This window comes from Rhamphochromis longiceps, linkage group LG9 (assembly GCF_057381845.1).
Source record: "Rhamphochromis longiceps isolate RC_006_pf linkage group LG9, R_longiceps_female_GT1.1, whole genome shotgun sequence".
NCBI lineage: Eukaryota > Metazoa > Chordata > Actinopteri > Cichliformes > Cichlidae > Rhamphochromis > Rhamphochromis longiceps.
The window spans coordinates 36186360-36207194 of NC_140565.1; the positions used below are offsets into that span (position 1 = coordinate 36186360).

Below are 20835 nucleotides of genomic sequence, written 5' to 3' on the forward strand. Positions count from 1 at the left end.
AGTTAGAGTGGTATGAGTCACAGAGGAGGATGGGAGGAGACTGGAGTGAAGGAGAGAGAGGGAGGGAAGGAGGGAGATATAATTATGGTGGGAGGCTGCCAGGGCGAGCGAGAGGAGAGAGAAGCAGAGGGAGGGAAAGAAAGACGAGCGAGAGAGAGAGAGTCCAGCCCACTCCGCTAAAACCATTCAACTGGTGAGCGAGGGAAGGCATTCACCACAGAGAGAGAGAGAACGAGGTAAAGGAGAGCGAGGAACTCCCGTCTTAACTTAGTCCAACTGCCTCTCTGACACACACAGACACACACAGACGCACACAGACACACACAGACACACACTCTGTGCGGCGACTTCACCCCGGGAACCAGGATCCTCCTGCAGACTTCATCATCCATTCATCACATCTGAGACTTTTTCTCCTTTTTCTTGTTTTCTTGTTTTTCTTTCTTTCTTTCTTGTGACGCCTCCACATTTTTCAGCCATCTGTCCCTGACAAAAAAGACACGGATTACTCATTTTCTCTGCCGGCGTTGTGTGTTTTTCTCTTTTTTGTGTCTGGTTTCTTTACAGCTTTTTTTCCTCCGTTTCACAGGTGGACTGTGAGCTGAGCTCAACTTTGCAGCTTCCAAACTTCTGAGAGAGAACGTGAGAGAGCGAGCAGAGGAGGAGGAAGGTGAATCTCAAACACTCTTCTTCTTCATCCAGGACTCAGTTTTTCTTCACTTTTCTACCAAACTCGACTCTTCTTCGTCTCCTCGGCTGTGTTTGAGCACCCGGCAGCATCACTGAATCTCCTGCCGTCATGTCGCTGTTGCCCTTGCTCAGCTGGACCCTCCTGCTCCTGGTCCAGGTGCAGAGCAGCGTTTCCGCCTCGGACCCGGCGGGGCCCGGGCTCCAGCCACTTTCCCTGACCGTCCACCCTCACCACCAGCCAGACGCCGACTCCCACTGCCCCTCCTGCGCCCTGGCCAGGATGCGGAGGAACGAAGGGGTCACAGCGGGGGATGGCATGGCGAGGGGGCACGAGCAAGATGAAGATGAGGCGGCTCAGCAAGACGTGGTGGAGGCGGTGAAGAGGCACATCCTCAACATGCTGCACCTCCAGGCCCGACCCAACATCACCCGGCCCGTGCCGCGCGCCGCGCTCCTCAACGCCCTGCGCAAGCTCCACGTGGGGCGAGTGGCGGAGGACGGCAGCGTGCAGATCGAGGGGGAGGAGGAGGTGAGAGGGAGGGGAAGCCGAGGAAGAGGAGGAGGGGCAGCAGCACCATCGGTGGCGGGAGACGGCGGCGATGTTCAGGAGACGACGGAGATCATCACCTTCGCCGAGCCCGGTGAGTGTGACATCAACACGAGACAGGAAGTGTGTGTGTGTGTGTGTCCACCTGCTTAATTCCACCTGTGTACTCACTCAGTCAAACACCTCCACTCCCCTCCAACACACACACACAAACACACACACACACACACACACACACTCTGTAATCACCTCCTGCTGTTGTCAGAGAATACCTCATTATGTACTTACAGTCAGAGCTTCGTGTGTCACTGCCTGTGTGTGTGTGTGTGAGTGTGTGTGTGTGTGTGTGTGTGTGTGTGTGTGTGTGTGTGTGTGTGTGCGCGTGTGAGTGCGTGTGTGTGTGTGAGTGTGTGTGTGTGTGAGTGCGTGTGTGTGTGTGTGTGTGAGTGTGTGTGTGTGTGTGTGTGTGTGTGTGTGAGTGTGTGTGTGTGTGTGTGTGTGTGTGCGTGTGTGTGCGTGTGAGTGCGTGTGTGTGTGTGAGTGTGTGTGTGTGTGAGTGCGTGTGTGTGTGTGTGTGTGTGTGTGTGCGTGTGTGTGCGTGTGAGTGCGTGTGTGTGTGTGAGTGTGTGTGCGTGTGAGTGCGTGTGTGTGTGTGTGTGTGTGTGTGTGTGTGTGTGCTTGTGAGTGTGTGTGTGTGTGTGTGTGTGTGTGTGTGTGTGAGTGTGTGTGTGTGTGCGTGCACCTCTTAAAGTGGTAACAGGGCTGTAATGAGTTTCTGACAGACAGTAGCAACAAAGAGCAGGAGACAGTGTGTGTGCATGGGGGGGGGGATCAGGTGTTAACTGCGTTCTTCCTCTGCGCGTCACCTTTGACCTTCAGACCTGCTGCAGGTCCCGCTTCGCCTGCTCTCGTCGCGGCGCTCGCTGGCGTCTCCAGGTTTCGGGGAAAGCCTGGTGACTCCAGTGTTCTTCCTGCTTCCTGTGTGTTTCCGTGTTTCCAGGTTGATTCTGGTCACTCTGAACTCTCTTAGGTCGGCCACAGAGGTGGGGTTTATAGATGTAGAAGCAAATCTGAAGCCCTCGATCGGCTCACCTGTCAGTCGAGCGGTGTGGGCGGGACTGTGACGTGTTCTTCCTCCTCTGGAGTTTCTGTAGGCGAGAGTCTGGAACAGCAGATGGAAAAGAATTTTATGAAGTGGATCTGTGCAAACAGGCAGAGAGGAGCAGCTTTTATTGAAAGGAAAACACGGAGTTTGATCTCGTTCGTAGAGTTTGAAACAGCCAATCACGATCAGCTGTCAGACAGCTCCACGTCGCCGGCGTTTCAATAAAATCAACCGGCCGAAACCTTTGCTGTGCTCAGAGTCTCAGGAAGACGCCGCCTGCAGCACGCTTAACCCTCATTATGCATTACAGCCACATTTCAGAGCTCTGTGCGCCATGATTCTCCTCAGGCTCAGATTTATGGCCCCTCGGCCGTCGCTACGCTCCTGCTGGCAGCGACTGAAGGCAGCGTTCAAGGCAAATCAACGGCCTTGCTGAAATCTCACAGCACTGAGGACGCTAATTCAGATTACAGGCAGAAAACAGAAAACGCTCAGTGTGAACTTCATTCACAAAAGAAATCACCCCACAAACCGGCCGGGCGTCCATTTAAAGTAAGAGCAGTTTCCCCTTCATGCTCTGAATCATTAAATGTACCTCAGCAGTCTGCTCTTAATATTTTAGCACCAGTTTGCAGCCACGTTAGCACATGTGTCAGCCAGCAGGGGGCAGAATGACTGCATAAGCTCTCTTTGTTTGTTTGCATCCATTGAATGAATCAAAGTTAGTGTCTGCTGGTTTCTTACCTGTGTGCTGCTGGAAACACTGAGCCGATGCAGTGACGCTGGCTTCTACACGTATACTGATTTTCTGTTTTACACTCACACATCTTTATTCTGCACGAGTCATACTGAAGTCGTGTTTCAGTGCTACAGAGTGAAGCTGTGGAAGTGCCTGCAAATGTGCATTCTTCAGATTTACATTTTCTTTACCTCTTCATGTCAGTCAGAGAATATTTCCAGTTAAATAAAAGCTCACAGCTCTCACCATGCCGGCGTGTCGAGCACTTTCAGTACTGTTTGGGTTCTCAGTCATCCAGGTCATCGTAGTCTAAGGAGCTTGCAAAGAAAAGCGTCTGGACTTCTTTAAGTTGCTTGAAGACGTTTCACCTCTCATCCGAGAAGCTTCTTCAGTTCTAGGGTCACATGGTGGGGAGTCCCAGATTTAAGCCCTGTGGGAGTTTCCCCCCACAGAGGGACAAAAGGACCCCCTGATGATCCTCTACCTAATCACCTGCTTGGGTTTTCTTGACTTTAATAGTGAAGTTAGAACGGTGCGATACCCTCCGCCCTGATGTGGCGGCGCTGTGGCTCAAGTTTGACGTTTTAGCTTTTTACTTGGTAAAGTTCAGAGTTTGGATCAAAACAAAGCAGGAGACCCGCCCATCCATCCACCCCCACCTCCACCCCCTCTGTGATAGCACTGGTTCTTCCATCGTTATTTTCCCACAGACACTGTGGGTGTGTGTTTTGCACAGGAAGTCTCAGAACTTTGTGCCATTACCATATTGGCCCAAACAAAGGATGAGGCTTATCATACGATGAAATGTGCCCGGTTTTCCAACCGGTTTTAGCGGTCGCTGAGCAGTTTGGGTGAAACTCGAGTCTGTGGAGCCACCACCAGTGAAAACACTCCCAGAATTCACTTTGGGAACATGTACATGTTAAATAAAACAGCCGGCATCATGGTTGACTCCAGTCCGTCCAGTACCAGTCCTTGGATGACTGTTCCAGTCTTGTGTGTGCAACCTTATTTTAAGCCTCGAGGACACCGTCAGCAGACACTTCCCCCTGATCTGATAAACCCTTGTTGTTTTTCTAAGATGTTACTTGATCCGCCATGAGAATACTTTTCACCCTGCCAGTCTTGTGCTTTGTCAGGACTAAGTGAGGCATTCAGGGACCTCGGTAATTATTTTGGGCGACGGAGATGGCAAGCAGAGAAGCAGAGGGACAACTGGATTCTTGGCGGAGACCAAGTGTCAACCTCCGTTTAGCAGCTCAGACACAATATCCATCTGTCCGGCCTTGTCCTTCCATAAGCCCGCTCTGTTTGTCTTCCCCCCTCTTCTCCCCACACACAGAGGACAATTAGGCTAATTGAACTTAATTGAACACATCATTAGCGACATTCCTCAATCCACTTTCGCCTCCCCCTCTCGCTCTCTGCTGCCCCCTCTAACCTCCATCTAGCCTTCGCCACTGTGGCAGACAGAATAAACCGGTCATTGTTGGTCTATTCTGGTGGCCGCCTCTGTCTGGGGATTCAAACTAGCATCCGTGAGATGAGCTCAGCTTCAGGTTCAGTGACCTGCAACAACTGAGAGGAAGCAGTGAATAGAAGCGGCTGATAGGACAAAAACATCTGTAAGATATGAAAATAAACTACAATTAGCGTGTTTCCTTTCTCTGTTTTCCTTTCTCTCACTCCCATTTTTCTCTTCCCGCTGCTCCTCGTTTGATCTTGCTCCTTCTCTCTCATCTTTTCTTGGCAATAATTCTTTTTTTCCGTCTTCTTCTTTTTCTCTGTTTATCCATTCTTTGTGTTATTTTCAATCCATCTTTTCATCTTCTCCACCTCTGCTCCTCATCTTTCCTCTCTGTCCATCAAGATCTTAGCGTGACGCAGCTTTAGCGTGTTAACGGCGTGTTTACAGCCACAAGGCCGCCGCTGGTCTGAGGCCATTGTCGCCTCATCTTTGGCTGCTTTGATGTGTGTCTGAGATGCTGTGTGTCTGCAGAGATGCATCACTCTGTAGTAAACAGGTCCAGACTAGCCGTGCAAAGACACTCAAATGAGTGAAGAGACCCAGAAGATGCTCCAGACCCGTATCCACAATTATTGATCAGAAACCATCAACTTCCCACCATCCACAAAGCCAGCGTTGAGCTGGTGGATGGTTAGGGTGAGGACTTTTGGGACACCAACATTGAAAACCTCTCAACTGTGACACCAAAGAGGTGACATGCTCTGATCTTCAGTATCAGACTAAAGAAACTCAGCCCTGATCTCAACCATTAATCAACCACAGACCAGCTACAGACCAGCTATAGAGTAACCATAGACCAGCTACAGACCAGCTACAGACCAGCTATAGAGTAACCATAGACCAGCTACAGACCAGCTATAGAGTAACCATAGACCAGCTACAGACCAGCTATAGAGTAACCATAGACCAGCTACAGACCAGCTACAGACCAGCTATAGACCAGATATAGAGTAACCACAGACCAGCTACAGACCAGCTATAGAGTAACCATAGACCAGCTACAGACCAGCTATAGAGTAACCATAGACCAGCTACAGACCAGCTACAGACCAGCTATAGAGTAACCATAGACCAGCTACAGACCAGCTATAGACCAGATATAGAGTAACCACAGACCAGCTACAGACCAGCTATAGAGTAACCATAGACCAGCTACAGACCAGCTATAGAGTAACCATAGACCAGCTACAGACCAGCTACAGACCAGCTATAGAGTAACCATAGACCAGCTACAGACCAGCTATAGACCAGATATAGAGTAACCACAGACCAGCTACAGACCAGCTATAGAGTAACCATAGACCAGCTACAGACCAGCTACAGACCAGCTATAGAGTAACCATAGACCAGCTACAGACCAGCTATAGACCAGATATAGAGTAACCACAGACCAGCTACAGACCAGCTATAGAGTAACCATAGACCAGCTACAGACCAGCTACAGACCAGCTATAGAGTAACCATAGACCAGCTACAGACCAGCTATAGAGTAATCATAGACCAGCTACAGACCAGCTACAGACCAGCTATAGAGTAACCATAGACCAGCTACAGACCAGCTATAGAGTAATCATAGACCAGCTACAGACCAGCTACAGACCAGCTATAGAGTAACCATAGACCAGCTACAGACCAGCTATAGAGTAATCATAGACCAGCTACAGACCAGCTACAGACCAGCTATAGAGTAACCATAGACCAGCTACAGACCAGCTACAGACCAGCTATAGAGTAACCATAGACCAGCTACAGACCAGCTATAGAGTAACCATAGACCAGCCGTAGACCCTCCTCTGGTGCCTTAATCAGTTTTTGGAAGTTAACCCTGTTAGACCTCCAGCTCTCTTGCAGATATTCTAGTTCCACTGAACCACCACATGCATCTTGATGGTCTGTAAACTTTCAGTTACCAATAGAGATGGACCGATCCGATATTACGTATCGGTATCGGTCCGATACTGACCTAAATTACTGGATCGGATATCGGAGAAAAATAAAAAATGTAATCCGATCCATTAAATATCACGAAAGCACCTCACAAAACTTGCAACACGCCGTAACTCACCTCAGAACGTTAGCACGTCGGAGCAGTATGCATCACGTGATAGAGCGGCTGTGGCATGCGGGACCTGTCGGTGGTCTGGATAGCATGTGGAGCTTCGCTAGCAACCTGGCATTTCATCTCCGACAAAGTTATCCCGAGAGAAGTACAGCAAGTGTGTAAGTCCATCTCTGAATGTTTGTAAAGCATTCCTGCGTTAAGCTTAACAAACGATATATGGAGCGACTGCCTCTTCTTGCTGCTACTTCAATCATGAAACTGCTTAACGATCAGCTGATCGGCTTTTCTGTCGCGAGTCCGTGTCTCTAGTTTGTTTTTGGCCCACTTTGCACCAGAAAGAGGAAACCAGCGGCTGAACAACAGCAGCACGTTTAAGCTTGATCAGCTGTTGTTAGAATGTATTTAATATTACTTTCTACTCCAGGATCTTTTTCTACGTAGCTGACGGCTGGTAACTGTGCAGGGGCGGATCTAGCAAAGTTTAGCCAGGGGGGCCGATAGGGCATTAACAGGGAAAAGGGGGCACAAAGACATACTTTTCTTTCTTATTCTCATTTAAAATGTCGAGCTTTTAATAAATAATTATCTGACAGCCAAAGTTTTAATCTGATGTAAAATGAATAGAAGTCCATTACTGTATATAGTAACTATTAAGTCTAATATATATACCCTAGTAAGCTATAGTACTTTTTCCTTTGGGAAGGTACCATCTGTGCAGTCTGCAGTTCTGTTGAAGAAAGATGTTGAATCTATTTAATATTTCTTGAAAAATAATTGATTTCTGTGCATTTTTTTTCACACTGCATCAAATTAAGGTTGATTACGTCGATTAAGCATCATGAGGTGGAGCGTGAGGGGTGGTTCCCTATTTTTTATTTATTTATTTTTGTTGTTGCTGGGAGTTGGAACCCTATTAGTTAGGTTGCTTAATATTTACGCTAAGTACTCTTTAAAATACCAGAATAGGGAGGATGGTGTAGGTTTAAGTTTATTAGATTGATCAGTATTGCTGAACTATGAAATATTTTTTTTTTGCATACAGGTATAACAGAATAGCTTTAGTGTAGTTGTTGTTTTAAACTTGAGTATGAACTTATACAAAATGCAGCAAGATATTTAAAAAACAGTTGTGTTGATTAAAAAACACTATATCGGATTCATATCGGTATCGGCAGATATCCAAATTTATGATATCGGTATCGGACATAAAAAAGTGGTATCGTGCCATCTCTAGTTACCAACGACTGTCTGGTTCCATCTTGTTGTCCAGGTTCTGGTCGACTTTGTTTGCTAAACAAAAGCAAAGCCACTGAAATTACAGCTCTGCCTTCACAGACTTTCATAAGTGGTCAGAACAGGAAGAACTAGTCCAGATATGTGCTTTAGATACTTGGAAACCCTGAAAACTGGCCACTAGATTTGAAGTAAGCAGATCAGCTGACTGGTTTCCAGCGTAGGCCGTGTTTATTCTGGGTCTCTGATCCCAGGTGTGGCTGTGTTTAGAAGACAGTGAGTACAGCATGAGAGTGAGACCTCTCCTCGTTGTCCTCTCTCTGCTGTGTGGCTCCATGGGGAGGAATCGGAGAGTTTAGGCAGAGAGGGAGGACCGGGGGAGGAATGAGTGGGAAAGAGAGGAGGAATCTGTGTGAGCCTCGGCATTTGTCCCCGGATGAACTGCACAGAGAAACAATCGGGTTTATATTTACCACATCAGAGGCTCAGAGTGAGACTGGCAGCACTGGGAGGCTCCCAGTGTGGCTCAGAGCAGGAGCGCTCTTAAATGTTGTTCATGTGTTGTGACGTTAAAGGGAAGTTGTTACCTTAACAGTTGAGATAAGACTTTTCCTGCAGAGATAAAGAGACAGGCAGATAAAAACCAGCTTCTTCTGCGTGACTGGTTTCATTCGTCTCGAGTCCAGGAAAAGTTTGAGCTGTCAATTTATCCCGTGTGGAAACTGAGAGCATCAGCTGAATCTGCTCTCAGCATTAATGAGCTTTCTGTTTAAGACACCAGGATAACTCACCTTTGCCCTTTGAAGGCACACAGATATCTGTTGGTTAAAGCTCAGTAACGTCCGAGTAACGACATCTTTAAAGGTCGTCTGTGTGCGACCTGTCAGCTGACACTGAGCAGATTCGTCCTGCTCCGGTGTTCCTCTGAAATGAAAGGTTTGGATCGATGTTTTCACACGGACACGCCCAGCTGCTGTGCATCCATCAGCTCGTCTGATGGTGGATGACGTTAGAGCTGAGAAGAAGCAGCAGGACTCTGGCGGGTTTGAAGCTGTCTGCATGTTGGTGTTGCAGTCGACGGTCACGTCAGACGGCGGCGTTTTCTGTAAGAGTCTCGCTGGCGTTTGTCTGTCAGACCGGGCTGCTTATCTGCTCTCGGTATAAATAAACTGGCCTGGGAACCCAGACTGACAGGCAGGCTCAGCCACAGGACAGCACTGCGACTTGAAATTAGCTCAAATTTTTACGTTCCCCGGAGAGAAATGTGCTTCAGACGAGGGCTGAAAATGAGAAACAGGCCACAAAAGCACTTTGTTAAAACAACAGAAGTATGAGTGTTGGCCTCGCCAGGGTTTTATTGTCTTCGTGTTTGAAACTGCTGGAATCGTTTTACAGCCCTCTTTTATTTGGTACTAAGAGCCGGCGCACGTGATGCGACAGTTTTAGCAAATTACCGATCCAAGCGGAGCCGTCGCAGCGCCGAGAGCCACATCTGAAACTTCTCTGCTGCTTTCATTTCACTTTATTGTCCCTCCAAGTGAGAATAGAAGCACGACACGCGACTACTGGATGGAAACAACGAGTCCAGCTCCTTAGCTCCTCCCACGCAGAGGATCAGTGCTGATGTGGTGAACTTTAACCTTTAGCTGGTGAAACGGGCGTCCTGTAAATTGCCTGCTTGCCACTTCCTGTAAACACCTGCGTTCCATCAAAGCCTCGAGAAACCAGGATCAGATGTTCACAGACTTTGTTTAGACGCTCAGAAACAGACGAATCAGAAGCAGGACACTCAGCGACGCCAGCTGCTCGCTGGGTTTGGTGTTTTACCGATGTTTAGAGATTCTCAGTCGGGTTATTGTCACCACAGAGCGCCCTGAGTATTTAATCCAGACCACAGACAGGTCTTCAGGTGTGTGTTCTCAATCTCAGGTTAAACTCTGTTTTGCCAAAGCTCAGCGTTCAGGAGCGCCATGGCTAGTGCCCGCTCTGCTGCTGCTGCTGGAGCCACGCCCACTTCCATCATGTGAGGCCAGGGGATTAAAGCTGCACTTTTCTTCATACCCATCTTTACCTGAAGCTAACTGACGTTCTTTTACTGAAGCACTCTGAGTGCAGCGCGTTGTGACGTCTCCACCTGTTCAGCCTCGAGATGGCGCCTTTGGAGGCCTCGGCGTCCACGTCCTGCGTGCATGTGCACATCACTGTCACGCCAGCAGCACGTGACACCATTGGATGAGTAAAAGTTAGGTTTTCACACCGTCCACGTTACTGTGACTGACCAATCACAGAGTTTGTGTCATGTGAGCTCTGAGTGTGTCTTTGCGTGCAGCATGACCGCAGCTGTGATTGGTTATTAAACACAGATCTGAGCTGTGATTGGTTATTAAACACAGATCTGAGCTGTGATTGGTTATTAAACACAGATCTGAGCTGTGATTGGTTATTAAACACAGATCTGAGCTGTGATTGGTTATTAAACACTCCTGTTTGCCCCTCCAGCCGGCGCTGAGCCTGCTGATGAACTCGTTCACGCCTCCTCGCCATTTCGTTGGGTTTGCCGACGTCACTGTGACGGCTCAGCAGCTTTGTAATCATGTGACCTCCAGTCTGAATTAGTTTGAATCATTGTGTTGAAGCGAATTATTGACGATGGAGAGTCTCAGGATTTAAAACTTCTTCTTTCTGGTCACATGACGATTTCCTCTTCATTGGAGGTTTTTTCCTTTTTCATTTCTCAGCTTCTGATTTCAAAGCACAAACATGTGAAACTGCAGCTCTTTAATCCAGACTTTTAAAGCCTTTCTCCACATGCTTAACTTGACGCATATTTAACCTGTGCAGGTAAAGGTAAACACCGGGGCCAGCCACGCCCTCCTAGTGTAAACTGTAGGACAGAAGAAAGGGCGGCTGGGCGGCGGTCAGGACAAACACGACGAACACCAACCGAGCTTCTTCTCACATGACAAACGTCTCACTCGCTGCAGAGACAAACACAGCACTGGCTGTTTTAGGGACTTTTTTCAGCGGCGGATTAATACACGTTTAGTGCTTGAATGATAATAAACTACGGCTTATCTGAGCCGAGGATTCTGGGAAACGGCTGTCAGCTGTTTGGTTTGATAGTGAGACGGTTGTTTGGTTACTGCTGACCGCAGATGCTGAGTCATGACTTCTGGACTTTAGTCCAGCAGCTGCAGGTTGGAGTTTTCATGTTCTCGCTCCTCAGAGGAGGAACCCTGATCTGCTGACCCGAGAAACAGCAGAGATCTGTGATTTTAGTCAAATATGGACGCACAGGACGGACTGAGGCGCTGTCAGGGCTTCCTGCTCCTCACAGGAAGAGCTGTGACTCTGCAGGTTCCACTGTGTAGCAGGACTGTGTGAGGACGCAGCCTGATCACACCAGCAGCTCATCCTCAGGGCGCACACACACACACACACACACACACACACACACACACACACACACACACACACACACACACACTCAGTACCCATCTGTCCAAACATGGGCACTGTGTGTGTGTGTGTGTGTGTGTGTGTGTGTGTGTGTGTGTGTGTGTGTGTGTGTGAGTAAACATGGGGAACAGAGGATGATATGATGAAGGAGGGTGTGTTCACTCACGTGTCAACGGTCAAATCCAGCTTTAGTGGTTTAGGTTAGGCCTGCCTCCTCTGAAGGCCAACGCCCTCTTAAATCCCACCTGCTGGCTCCTGACTTGTACCTGTAGCACATGAATATGTGTGAGTGTGACAAAGTGGAGCTCAAACTGCAATGGCTGTTCCCTCACAGCAGGTCTCCGAGCGGCGCTCCGAGCGGCGCTTTTTCCTTTTGTGGCGCTGACCTGAGTGTCTTTGTGATGGGATTAGGTTTGGAGTTTGTGTTTGTGGTTTTAGTAACACAGATAAATGCCGTCATGAAGTGTGACCTTTGACCTTCAGGTGTTCAATAACACAATAACACTGGTCAGCTCTCCCCCGTGTGGGTGACAGAGGGGATTAGAGAGGATTTAATAAGATTTATAATAAACCAGCCGTCCTTTTAACAACATACCAAACCGTGTTTGTGCTGCGTGTTGGCAGGAAGTCTGTTTAGCTTGGTCTGATAAATCAAGTCACAGTCATAATAATCTCCACGCCGCGCCGATGGAGGGGAGGGAACGCTGCTGGACTCAGAGGTCAGTTTATCGTTCCTGACTGTCAGATTCCTGCTGAACCGTCAGAGTTAAAACCCAAACACGGCTCTACCCCCAACCCTAAGAAGCGAGCGAGCAGCCGCAGTAGCAGCCGGTCTTCATCGGTGGGCAGTGTGTGGTGTAACGCTGGTGTAAAATGGTTATCAATGCTCCGTGTTCGATGGTTACAGTTAGGTATGAGATGGTTTCTGTGAATCTGAAGCCGACATTTGATGGTTTGAGCTTCATATTAGGTTTGCAGTGGGTGTTGAACGAGCTGCTGGGCGAATATGATGTAAAAGCGTTTCTAGAATCAGTCTGTCAGGATCTAAATTCGGCCGAAATGGGTCTAAATTGGTGTTTAATGGTTTAAACGATGTTGTTGACTTTAATTGAGTTTCTTAAATAAAATAGAAGCTATTTCTGGCGTCTTCTGACCCCACCTTATATTTATCTTTATTCTGATAAGACTTTAAGTAAATCAAAGGAAAACACTGAACTTAACTGTGTGAGTGTGTGTGTGTGTGTGTGTGAGTTTATGTCTGTGTGTGTGTGTGTGTGTGTGAGTTTATGTCTGTGTGTGTGTGTGTGAGTTTATGTCTGTGTGTGTGTGTGTGTGTGTGTGTGTGTGTGTGTGTGTGTGTGTGTGTGTGTGAGTTTATGTCTGTGTGTGTGTGTGTGTGTGTGAGTTTATGTCTGTGTGTGCGTGCGTGCGTGTGTGTGTGTGCGTACGTGCGTGTGTGTGTGTGTCCTCGATGCGCTCGTGTAGATGGAGGGGATTAGCAGCGAGCAGGCAGCGAGTGATGAGCTGCGAGGGGAAGGCTCGCAGAGGTCGCAGAGTGTAAACGAGCGTCTCCTTTCTCGCCTCCTCTGCTGCTCCACCTGTCGCTCTTCTTTGAGCAGCAGCTCGCAGTGATGCTTCAGACCAACGTGTCCAACTTTGTGTCAACGCTTCTTTTGGTCTTTTTCCTTTTTTCCATCCTGACAGTAAAAGCTTTCCAAAATCCACAGAAGCTGCACATTCCTGACATTTTTCCCATTTAATGGCAACAATGCTTCGGATCTGCATCTGGACCAGCCTCAAACCCACCCACTCATGCACGATCATGTGACGCGTGTGGCAAATTTTTTTCTTACATTAGTTCATGAGAAAATAGACGGAACAGCTCAAAGTCGCTGCCCAACCAAACTCCATTCACTTTTCTTCAGTTTTAGGGAAGCGGTGCAGAAGTCGTCCATACTGTCATCTTTAGCATCCACACATCTGACCACACGGTCACATGACCCACAGCCGGGTTTAACCCTGTGCGCTGTAGCACAGAAAGCGTTTAGTTACAGTCCAGATACTTGTTTATCTCTCAGGCTCACACATGTTACAGCTTTCTCTGAGAAATTACAGTGCAGGAATGTTTTGGCTGCTTCTGGGCTCGTGATAAGAAGACTTCATGCTTTTTATGACAGTTGATTTTACAGCTCACAGAATGAGATCAAGGACGAGCGGCGCGTTTCCCATCGCTTCTGCACGCACATGTGAACGAGCGTCTGTCCGCAGCTCGGCCGTGACCGAGCAGCTCTGATTGGCTCCGGCCTAAAGCTGTAAACATGCAGCTACTGTGGGTTTTTATGAGCTTGTGAGAAAACTAACAAAGAAGCAGAAACCTGCAGCGGATACCCTCAAAACACCTCACATCACCGCAGCCGGGCAGAAGCAGCACGTCTGAGTTGAACTGCTCCTTTAAATAGAATAAGAGGTCAACAAAGCTACTTCTTTATCCGTTTTCAGCATCATGAGTGAAAACATGGCTGCTCTCAGCGGCATGGACGCCACGCCATGCCAGCGTGGTTCTGCCCGAGTGCCCACAGAAACCCACAGAAGCCGTGCTTCAGCTCCACGCTGCCAGATTGGTCCCTTACGCTCTCACAGGATCTCTGTGCTTGTTTGAAGGCTGCAGTAGCTATTCTAAGAAACAATGAATGAACTTTTATTTCCTTATCTTCGTGGAGTGTCGACGATGATGCAAGCGAGACAATCGCCTCCGAATTGTCGCTTGAACTGTGTTAATGGACTCGCTCGAGTGCCGGCCGCCTCCGCATACGCACACGAGCCGCCCAGTCGCACCGTTCATCAGCTGACGTTCAGAAACTCCCAAATCGTGACTTTGACTTTCTGCACGGACGCCCACGGGCGACAGACATCGGGGAGAGAGCGGGAAAGGTGATGTGAGGCGCTTATGCAACACCGGCGTAACTGGTGCTGTTGGTGTGGAGGCTTCTAGGAGATACGAGATACAGTGTGTGTGTGTGTGTGTGTGTGTGTGTGTGTGTGTGTGTGTGTGTGTGTGTGTTTGCATGCTGGAGGAGGTTTTGTGTGTGTGCAGGAATTCAGCTATTCCCTGCAGAGATTGTGAGAACTTTAATGTCTCTCTCTGTGTGTGTGTGTGTGTGTGTGTGTGTGTGTGTGTGTGTGTGTGTGTCCTTCTCTTTCCTTCACATGATTGTAAACTGACTTTCACGGCTCTGTTTTCGTTTTTTTGCTCAAAGTCTGCTATCAAAATAAAATGGGAGCTTCCTCCAGGGAGCTGCTGAAGCCTTAAATGATTCAGCCAGTAAACGTCCCCACTCTGATCGCCTACATAGAAAACTATCTGCTCAGGAAGCCAGCAGCTGCTGCGTGAAAATGCAATATTTGACTTCCTGTTCAAACAGCTTGGCTGGCTGTGACCTGCAGAGGGAAACGCTTCGTTTGTTTTCAGACACGCTGCAGTAAATCCGCTCGTCCCGGGCTGCGGTATGACACCGAGCTCCTGGTGGGAACCATTAGCTGCTTTAAACGCTGCCTGACTCCGAAACCTCCGACCGCTGCTGCCGAGTCAGCAGGAAGAGTCCAATCAGCTGTGTGTAGCTCACATGTGTCTCACAGAGTCCTCAGTGTGTGTGTATGTCCCTGCTGACGTGTTGTAAAATGTGTGCATGCTACAATTAGGACGGGTTCACGGCTGTGTGAGTGAAACAGTCCAAAAGGTCACTGCGCCCTCTACTGGTCAAAGTCACATGACTCATGAAGTGACTGAGGTGACTGAGGTTGGGGTGGATGGACGGGTTGGTGTGTTTGAATGTAGGTGGTATGACAGTCTTTCTAACCGTCCGTCTCCATCTGTCTCCGTCTCAGGTGAGGTTCCGGGCACGGTGAACTTCGTCCTCTCCAAAGAAGGCGGCGACCTGTCTCTGGTGGAGCAGGCCAACGTCTGGCTCTTCCTCCGTTTAGCCAAGACCAACCGCAGCCGAGCCAAAGTCACCATCCGCCTCTTCCAGCAGCACCACCCGTCCGGCGGACGTCCATCTCTGCCGCAGGACGACACCCTCCTGTCAGAGAAGACGGTGGACACCCGCCGCAGCGGCTGGCACACCTTCCCGGTGTCGGCGGCCGTGCAGGCCCTGCTGCAGAGCGCCACAAGTACGACACTGAGCCTCAGGGTGTCCTGCCCGCTCTGCGCCGACACCGGCGCCACCATCGTCCTGGTCTCGGGCAGCGCTGAGACATCGCAGCGCAACAACCAGCGGGAGCAGTCCCACCGGCCCTTCCTCATGGCCGTGGTCCGGCAGGGAGACGGCAGCGACTCGCAGCGGCGCAGGAAGCGCGGGCTGGAGTGTGATGGGAAGGTGCGTGTCTGCTGCAAACGGCAGTTCTACGTCGACTTCAAAGATATTGGCTGGAACGACTGGATAATCGCTCCACGCGGTTATCACGCCAACTATTGCGAGGGCGAATGCCCCTCCCACGTGGCGAGCATCACCGGGTCCACGCTGTCCTTCCACTCCACTGTCATCAGCCACTACCGCATGAGAGGCTACAGCCCCTTCCAGAACGTGAAGTCGTGCTGCGTGCCAACCCGCCTACGAGCCATGTCCATGCTGTACTACAACGAGGAGCAGAAGATCATCAAGAAGGACGTCCAGAACATGATCGTGGAGGAGTGCGGCTGCTCGTAGACGCAGACCTGAGCGGGACAGGAGGAGCACCTCTGAACCCAGAGAGGGAGGAAGCTGACTCTAGGATCATCACGTCACTTTTATTGACTGTGTTTCATCCTTCGCCTCCTTCCGTCCCTCGAGGTCGCCCTCTGGGATAAAAACTCTGCTCCAGACTCGTCCAGCAGAACTCAGAGAGTCTCCACGGCACTTTCAGAAAAAGAGAAGAAAAAAAGCTCTAATATATTTTTGTTACAAACGGAGGAGCGAAGCTTATTTATGTGGCTGAGACGTTCAAGCACCGCTGAACCGACTTCGGAGAGACGAGGTGCCTGAAAAAAGTGCGACAAAAGAAGAAAAAAATCTCAAAACTATGCAACTTGTTTCACGTTTTCAGACCTTATTGTATTTTATTTGTCTCCGTTTGTCGGCTCCCCAAATGTTTACTTTCTCAAAATGTTGGAGGAAGACAGAAGAAGACTCTTGTACTTTATTTAGAAGTGTGTGTGTGTGTGTGTGTGTGTGTGTGTGTGTGTGTGTGTGTGTGTGTGTGTGTGTGTGTGTGTGTTGAGAGATACTTGAAAGAAACAAGTTGGCTCGGCTGCTGGAACCAAACACTTCTTTATGTTATAATTATTATTGTCAGTAAGTATATTAATATTATTATTGTTGTTAATAATATATTGTGTTATCATGTCTCTTTTTTAAAAGAAGCGTTTCAAACGTGTTTATTTTTTGCACTATAGCGACACTCGTGTTCAGATTAGCCACAGACAGAGAGGACAGACCGGAGGGAGGTCACAGGTTTGAGCCCCACTAGTCTTGACAGAATACTTGAGCGTGTCATCAGTTGTGTCACTTCCTGGTTGCTGAGGCTTGAAGCTGGCGTCTAACGCTCACTGCCAGAGAATCCTGATTTTGCCAAAAGCAGGTGGCTGACTCGCGTTAGAATGTACCTTTGATTTCAGGATGTGGGTCTTGATGCTGTTTCACAATAAAAGTCTAGCAGGAAAGCTGCATCCCCTTCTGTTTGTTTCTGTCACTGCTTCTCAGTGAGCTGCTGCCCACGCCCAGCTCTCTGTACTCACAGCATGATCTGCTAGAGGGTGTGGGGGGGCCACAGCCCCGTCCTCCAGGGCGTGAAGCAGGTATGGAGGAGATCAAAACTCCAGACATCCAGAGGCCCCCAGAACACAAGAGACCAAGGAAGACCAACAGAGGGGCAGCCGCGCCACTGTCCCAGAAAGAGCTGAGGAGAGTCCCAGATGAGGGCTCACTCAGCAGCCGCGGAGCAGAAGCCAGGGGGAGTTGCAGTGACGCGCCCGTGAGCTCCGCCGGCAGCCAGCTGTGCCTGAGTGACTGAGCCCCAGGCTCCAGGCCCCGATAAGCAGCCACCAAGGAGTGAGCCGGTGTGTACCTGGACGCCCATCTCCGGACACCAAGAACCACCAACGCACCGATGTCTGAGGGAGTCCGCCACTGGCAGGGGGAGTGGTGGGGGGAGATAGGCCTCCAGAAAAAACAGTTTCTAAATTTTTAACATGAACATGAGCTTCATGACAGGAAATCAGGAAAAGCAGAACGGTTCTAGATTTATAAAAGATTACTAAGCAAACGTTTGCTAACAGTAGATACACAATAGATGTCTCCAGAAAACGACGTTCTCCACTCACCTGCTGCTTTCTGACACTTAGCGGCAGGTCAGCTGTGGAGGCTTCTGATTGGCTAAATCTGCACGTGCCTGTTGCTATATAGCTGTGCTAGCCAACCAGTTAGCATGTACAGATTAATATGTTTATATGGAGCTAAGAACTTAAATAATCACATGGGGAACCTCCGGTCTGTCCGGTCAGAAGCTCCGAGGACTTCTGCTAAAGTGAAGCACTTAGAAAACGTGCTGGTCACACACTTTTGTGGGATCCACTTCCTGCGTTTGTAAAACAGGCTAGCTAAAGTTCTCTGTGATAGCTAGCCTACAGCTAACCCGCCTATCGAACCTCTGCAATCCACGTTCACGTCTTTGTCTGTGGTGAATGTTTACAGCATTAGCATCTCATCTTTCTCAATGAACTCAAAAACAAAGCGGCCTTTATGTCTTTATTAAAGTTACGTTGTGAGTTTTATGGGATTTTTCCACACAGGGGCTAAAATTAAAATTTTTTTAGTTAAAATCTGGTAAAATTTTTGAAGTTTTTCTCCTATGAGACAAATCGCTGCATAAACGCAGCATTAATCATATAAAATGTTGGTAACATGGCACTTTGGATACATGAAATGGGAATTTTCATATGAATCATAAAATTCAGTTGATTTGGTGAAAATTCAATTTTGACGGTGAAATTAAAGCTGTTAAAGTTGATATTTAATGTCTTAGTTTGCTTTAGGAGACCAAAGAGTCGAGTTTGTGTATCTGTTTGTTTTTAAATGAAAAGCAATGAATTTATGATCTGATTCAAAAGGATTTCACAGAAAAACACAGAAAATGATTCCTGCAGTTATTTTGTCCTGAGTGAGTTTTCATGTTTTTAGTTTCTCTGCTGTTGTTTCATCCTCTCGCTCTCTGCACATCAAGAACTCCACTTCCCACAATGCTGAACTGAAAAAAAAAAAGACAATCCACAGCCGTAAATTTAGTAGAAAACGCCGTCCAATCAGAGTCCGGCTGTTTCTGTGTCGTGTGTGTTTCTATCAGTATTGTCGATTTGTTCACCAAAAGTTTTGGAGTGTTTGTCGCCTTTTTGATGAAGTTACATGTTTTCACTTTTTGGATTTTTTTTGTTGTTATGATGGTTTCATGGAGGAGGGCGGAGCTTCCTCTTGTTCTTCTGGACTGTGGGACGACCTCGGAGTTGGTCCTGTGTACATGGACACAAACAAAACGTCAGTGCAGAAAAAAACTCAAAAAGAAGCAAAAAATAAAAAACAAACAAAACGTGGTTGTTATTTGTTCAAATTTTGTTTATATTGAAATGAAAAAAAAATACTGACACTGAACAAAGTGGACAAAGAATAAAAAGTCTATTTTTTATTCTGTATATATGGAAATCAGATTCCAGTATGTTGCATTGCTTTGTTGTACAAATCAAATGTGCTTGTGGCATTTTTCTAATCTAATTTATTTTATAGTATTTTTTGTTTTTCTGCTTCACCATTAAAGTTTAAAGGACGTACACAAGAGTCACGAGTCATCGTTTCTTTTCCTGTGAAACTGGACATGTTTAAAGCATCATGTCCTGTTTGACCTCTGACCTCTTCCTCAAAGTCACTAGATTGATCTGAAGTTTGCTGTTCAGAGCTGTTTCAAACTGGTTCTCGCTGCCATCGTTTGCATTGATGACACAGAGATATAACGTCAAGTATTGTCGCTTTAAAATACAGTTACCATGGTGACCCTCAGGTTTAAGGCTTCACTCTTGGACCACACTCCTTAAACCACACTCGTGCACGAGGAGGAGGCGCAGCGGGAACTGGCTTCCTCATCCAGAGGCAAAAATGCAGTCTGTGCTGAAGCTGCGATCCACGAGGACAGAGGTCAGAGGTCACCCTCCGCTGACCTGTGACTAGCCGCTGGGAGCCTGAGTGTTTGCTCTGCACTCTGAACTGAAAACAGTGAGTGGGAACAAGCTGAGAGGAAAGACACGAATCATGTGAGCATAAACACAGAGCGGGCCTGAACACCTGCAGCAAGTGTTACAGGTGGTGTCCAGAGTCATTTCCTGTCTTTGGTGGGACCAGTGTCAACGCTATAAAAAAGTAATGTTTTACACATATTATACAGAACATTACCTTCATGTGACTCTGTAAAATCATCTGTCTCATAATCACCATTTAACAACATAGACCTGAGGCTACAGCCCCTCAGCACAGATCCCTATCCTAATGAGGACACTGTGAGCTTCCTCTTAGTATTTAGGTTTGAACACAACCAACACAAAGAGGCTTTAAAGTGGTCGTCATGGTGATTCTACTGTATAAACAGGAACAGGTAGAAATGAGGCTGCAGCCTGACTGATCATCAGTTTGTTACCTGTTGAAGTTCAGGCTCTGGCTGCTGGGCCGAGGTCTGCACACGCTCAGCTTTAGCTCTGGGTTGTTGGATAGCTAGGTGTTAGCATGCTGTCTGTGCAGATGCTTGTGTTAGTTTGTCCTCTCCTAACACAAACTACAATCAGCTGATTGTAGCCCAAGTGTAGGCAAGAAAACTGACAATTCCAACTTACTGACCTACTGGGAACCAGTTCTTGTAGGAAATTTCTTCCCTACATGCTGCAGTGCAGGTGGTTTCCTCTGAATGTTTTCCCTCACACACCTCAGGACATCCCAGTGAACACACAGACCGTCTCATCCTGATCTGTTGCCACAGGCAGCTCTGATCAGCTGACGATGCTCCATGTGAAGCTCAGGTCACTTTGTGGATAGCAAACACTGAATCAGCTACTGGTCACGTCTTAAATCTCGCCTGGACGCTCTTGTTACACTTTCTCTTGTCTATGTATTGATTAGAGTGAAATGAATTAAACAGTAAATAGTTTTTCTTGAGTGACTCTTTCCATTATGACGCTGGCATCGCACCCAGAGCAGAGATAACTGTGAGAGTCTGAGGTGCTAAACTCCCCACAAAACTGCAAAAGGCTTAAAAGGGTTTAGTCTGCAGACAGACTGTGGAGCACAGCTGTGTGGACATTTCACCACTAACTGTATTAGCTGTCATGTCCTTTGCAGTAACCTTTATTTGCATCTCTCACTTTATAAAGATGCTCTGACTCCACCTCTGTTTGTCTGCATTC

General features: G+C 48.0%; 1 protein-coding gene across 2 annotated transcripts; it reads left to right on the plus strand.

Moving 5' to 3' along the window:
• Positions 1-217: 217 nt before the first annotated feature.
• On the plus strand, positions 218-19210 carry inhbaa (inhibin subunit beta Aa). 2 transcript variants are annotated; one of them, XM_085417664.1, is made up of 3 exons: positions 218-236; positions 590-1331; positions 15249-19210. In XM_085417664.1, the coding sequence occupies exons 2-3, from the start codon at positions 800-802 to the stop codon at positions 16067-16069; spliced, it is 1353 nt and encodes a 450-aa protein (XP_085273790.1). In that variant the 5' UTR covers positions 218-236; positions 590-799; the 3' UTR covers positions 16070-19210. The 2 variants fall into 2 exon arrangements, with proteins under 2 accessions (XP_085273790.1, XP_085273789.1); XM_085417663.1 differs by lacking the exon at positions 218-236 and having other exon boundaries at positions 243-1331.
• The last annotated feature ends 1625 nt before the right edge of the window (positions 19211-20835 follow it).

What these genes read in the sequence shown, in the direction of transcription:
- inhbaa (XM_085417664.1), top strand. Translation starts at nt 800, where the DNA reads ATGTCGCTGTTGCCCTTGCTCAGCTGGACCCTCCTGCTCCTGGTCCAG. An exon ending in CATCACCTTCGCCGAGCCCG is followed by an intron (nt 1,332 to 15,248) that starts GTGAGTGTGACA and finishes TCTCCGTCTCAG; the next exon opens with GTGAGGTTCCGGGCACGGTG.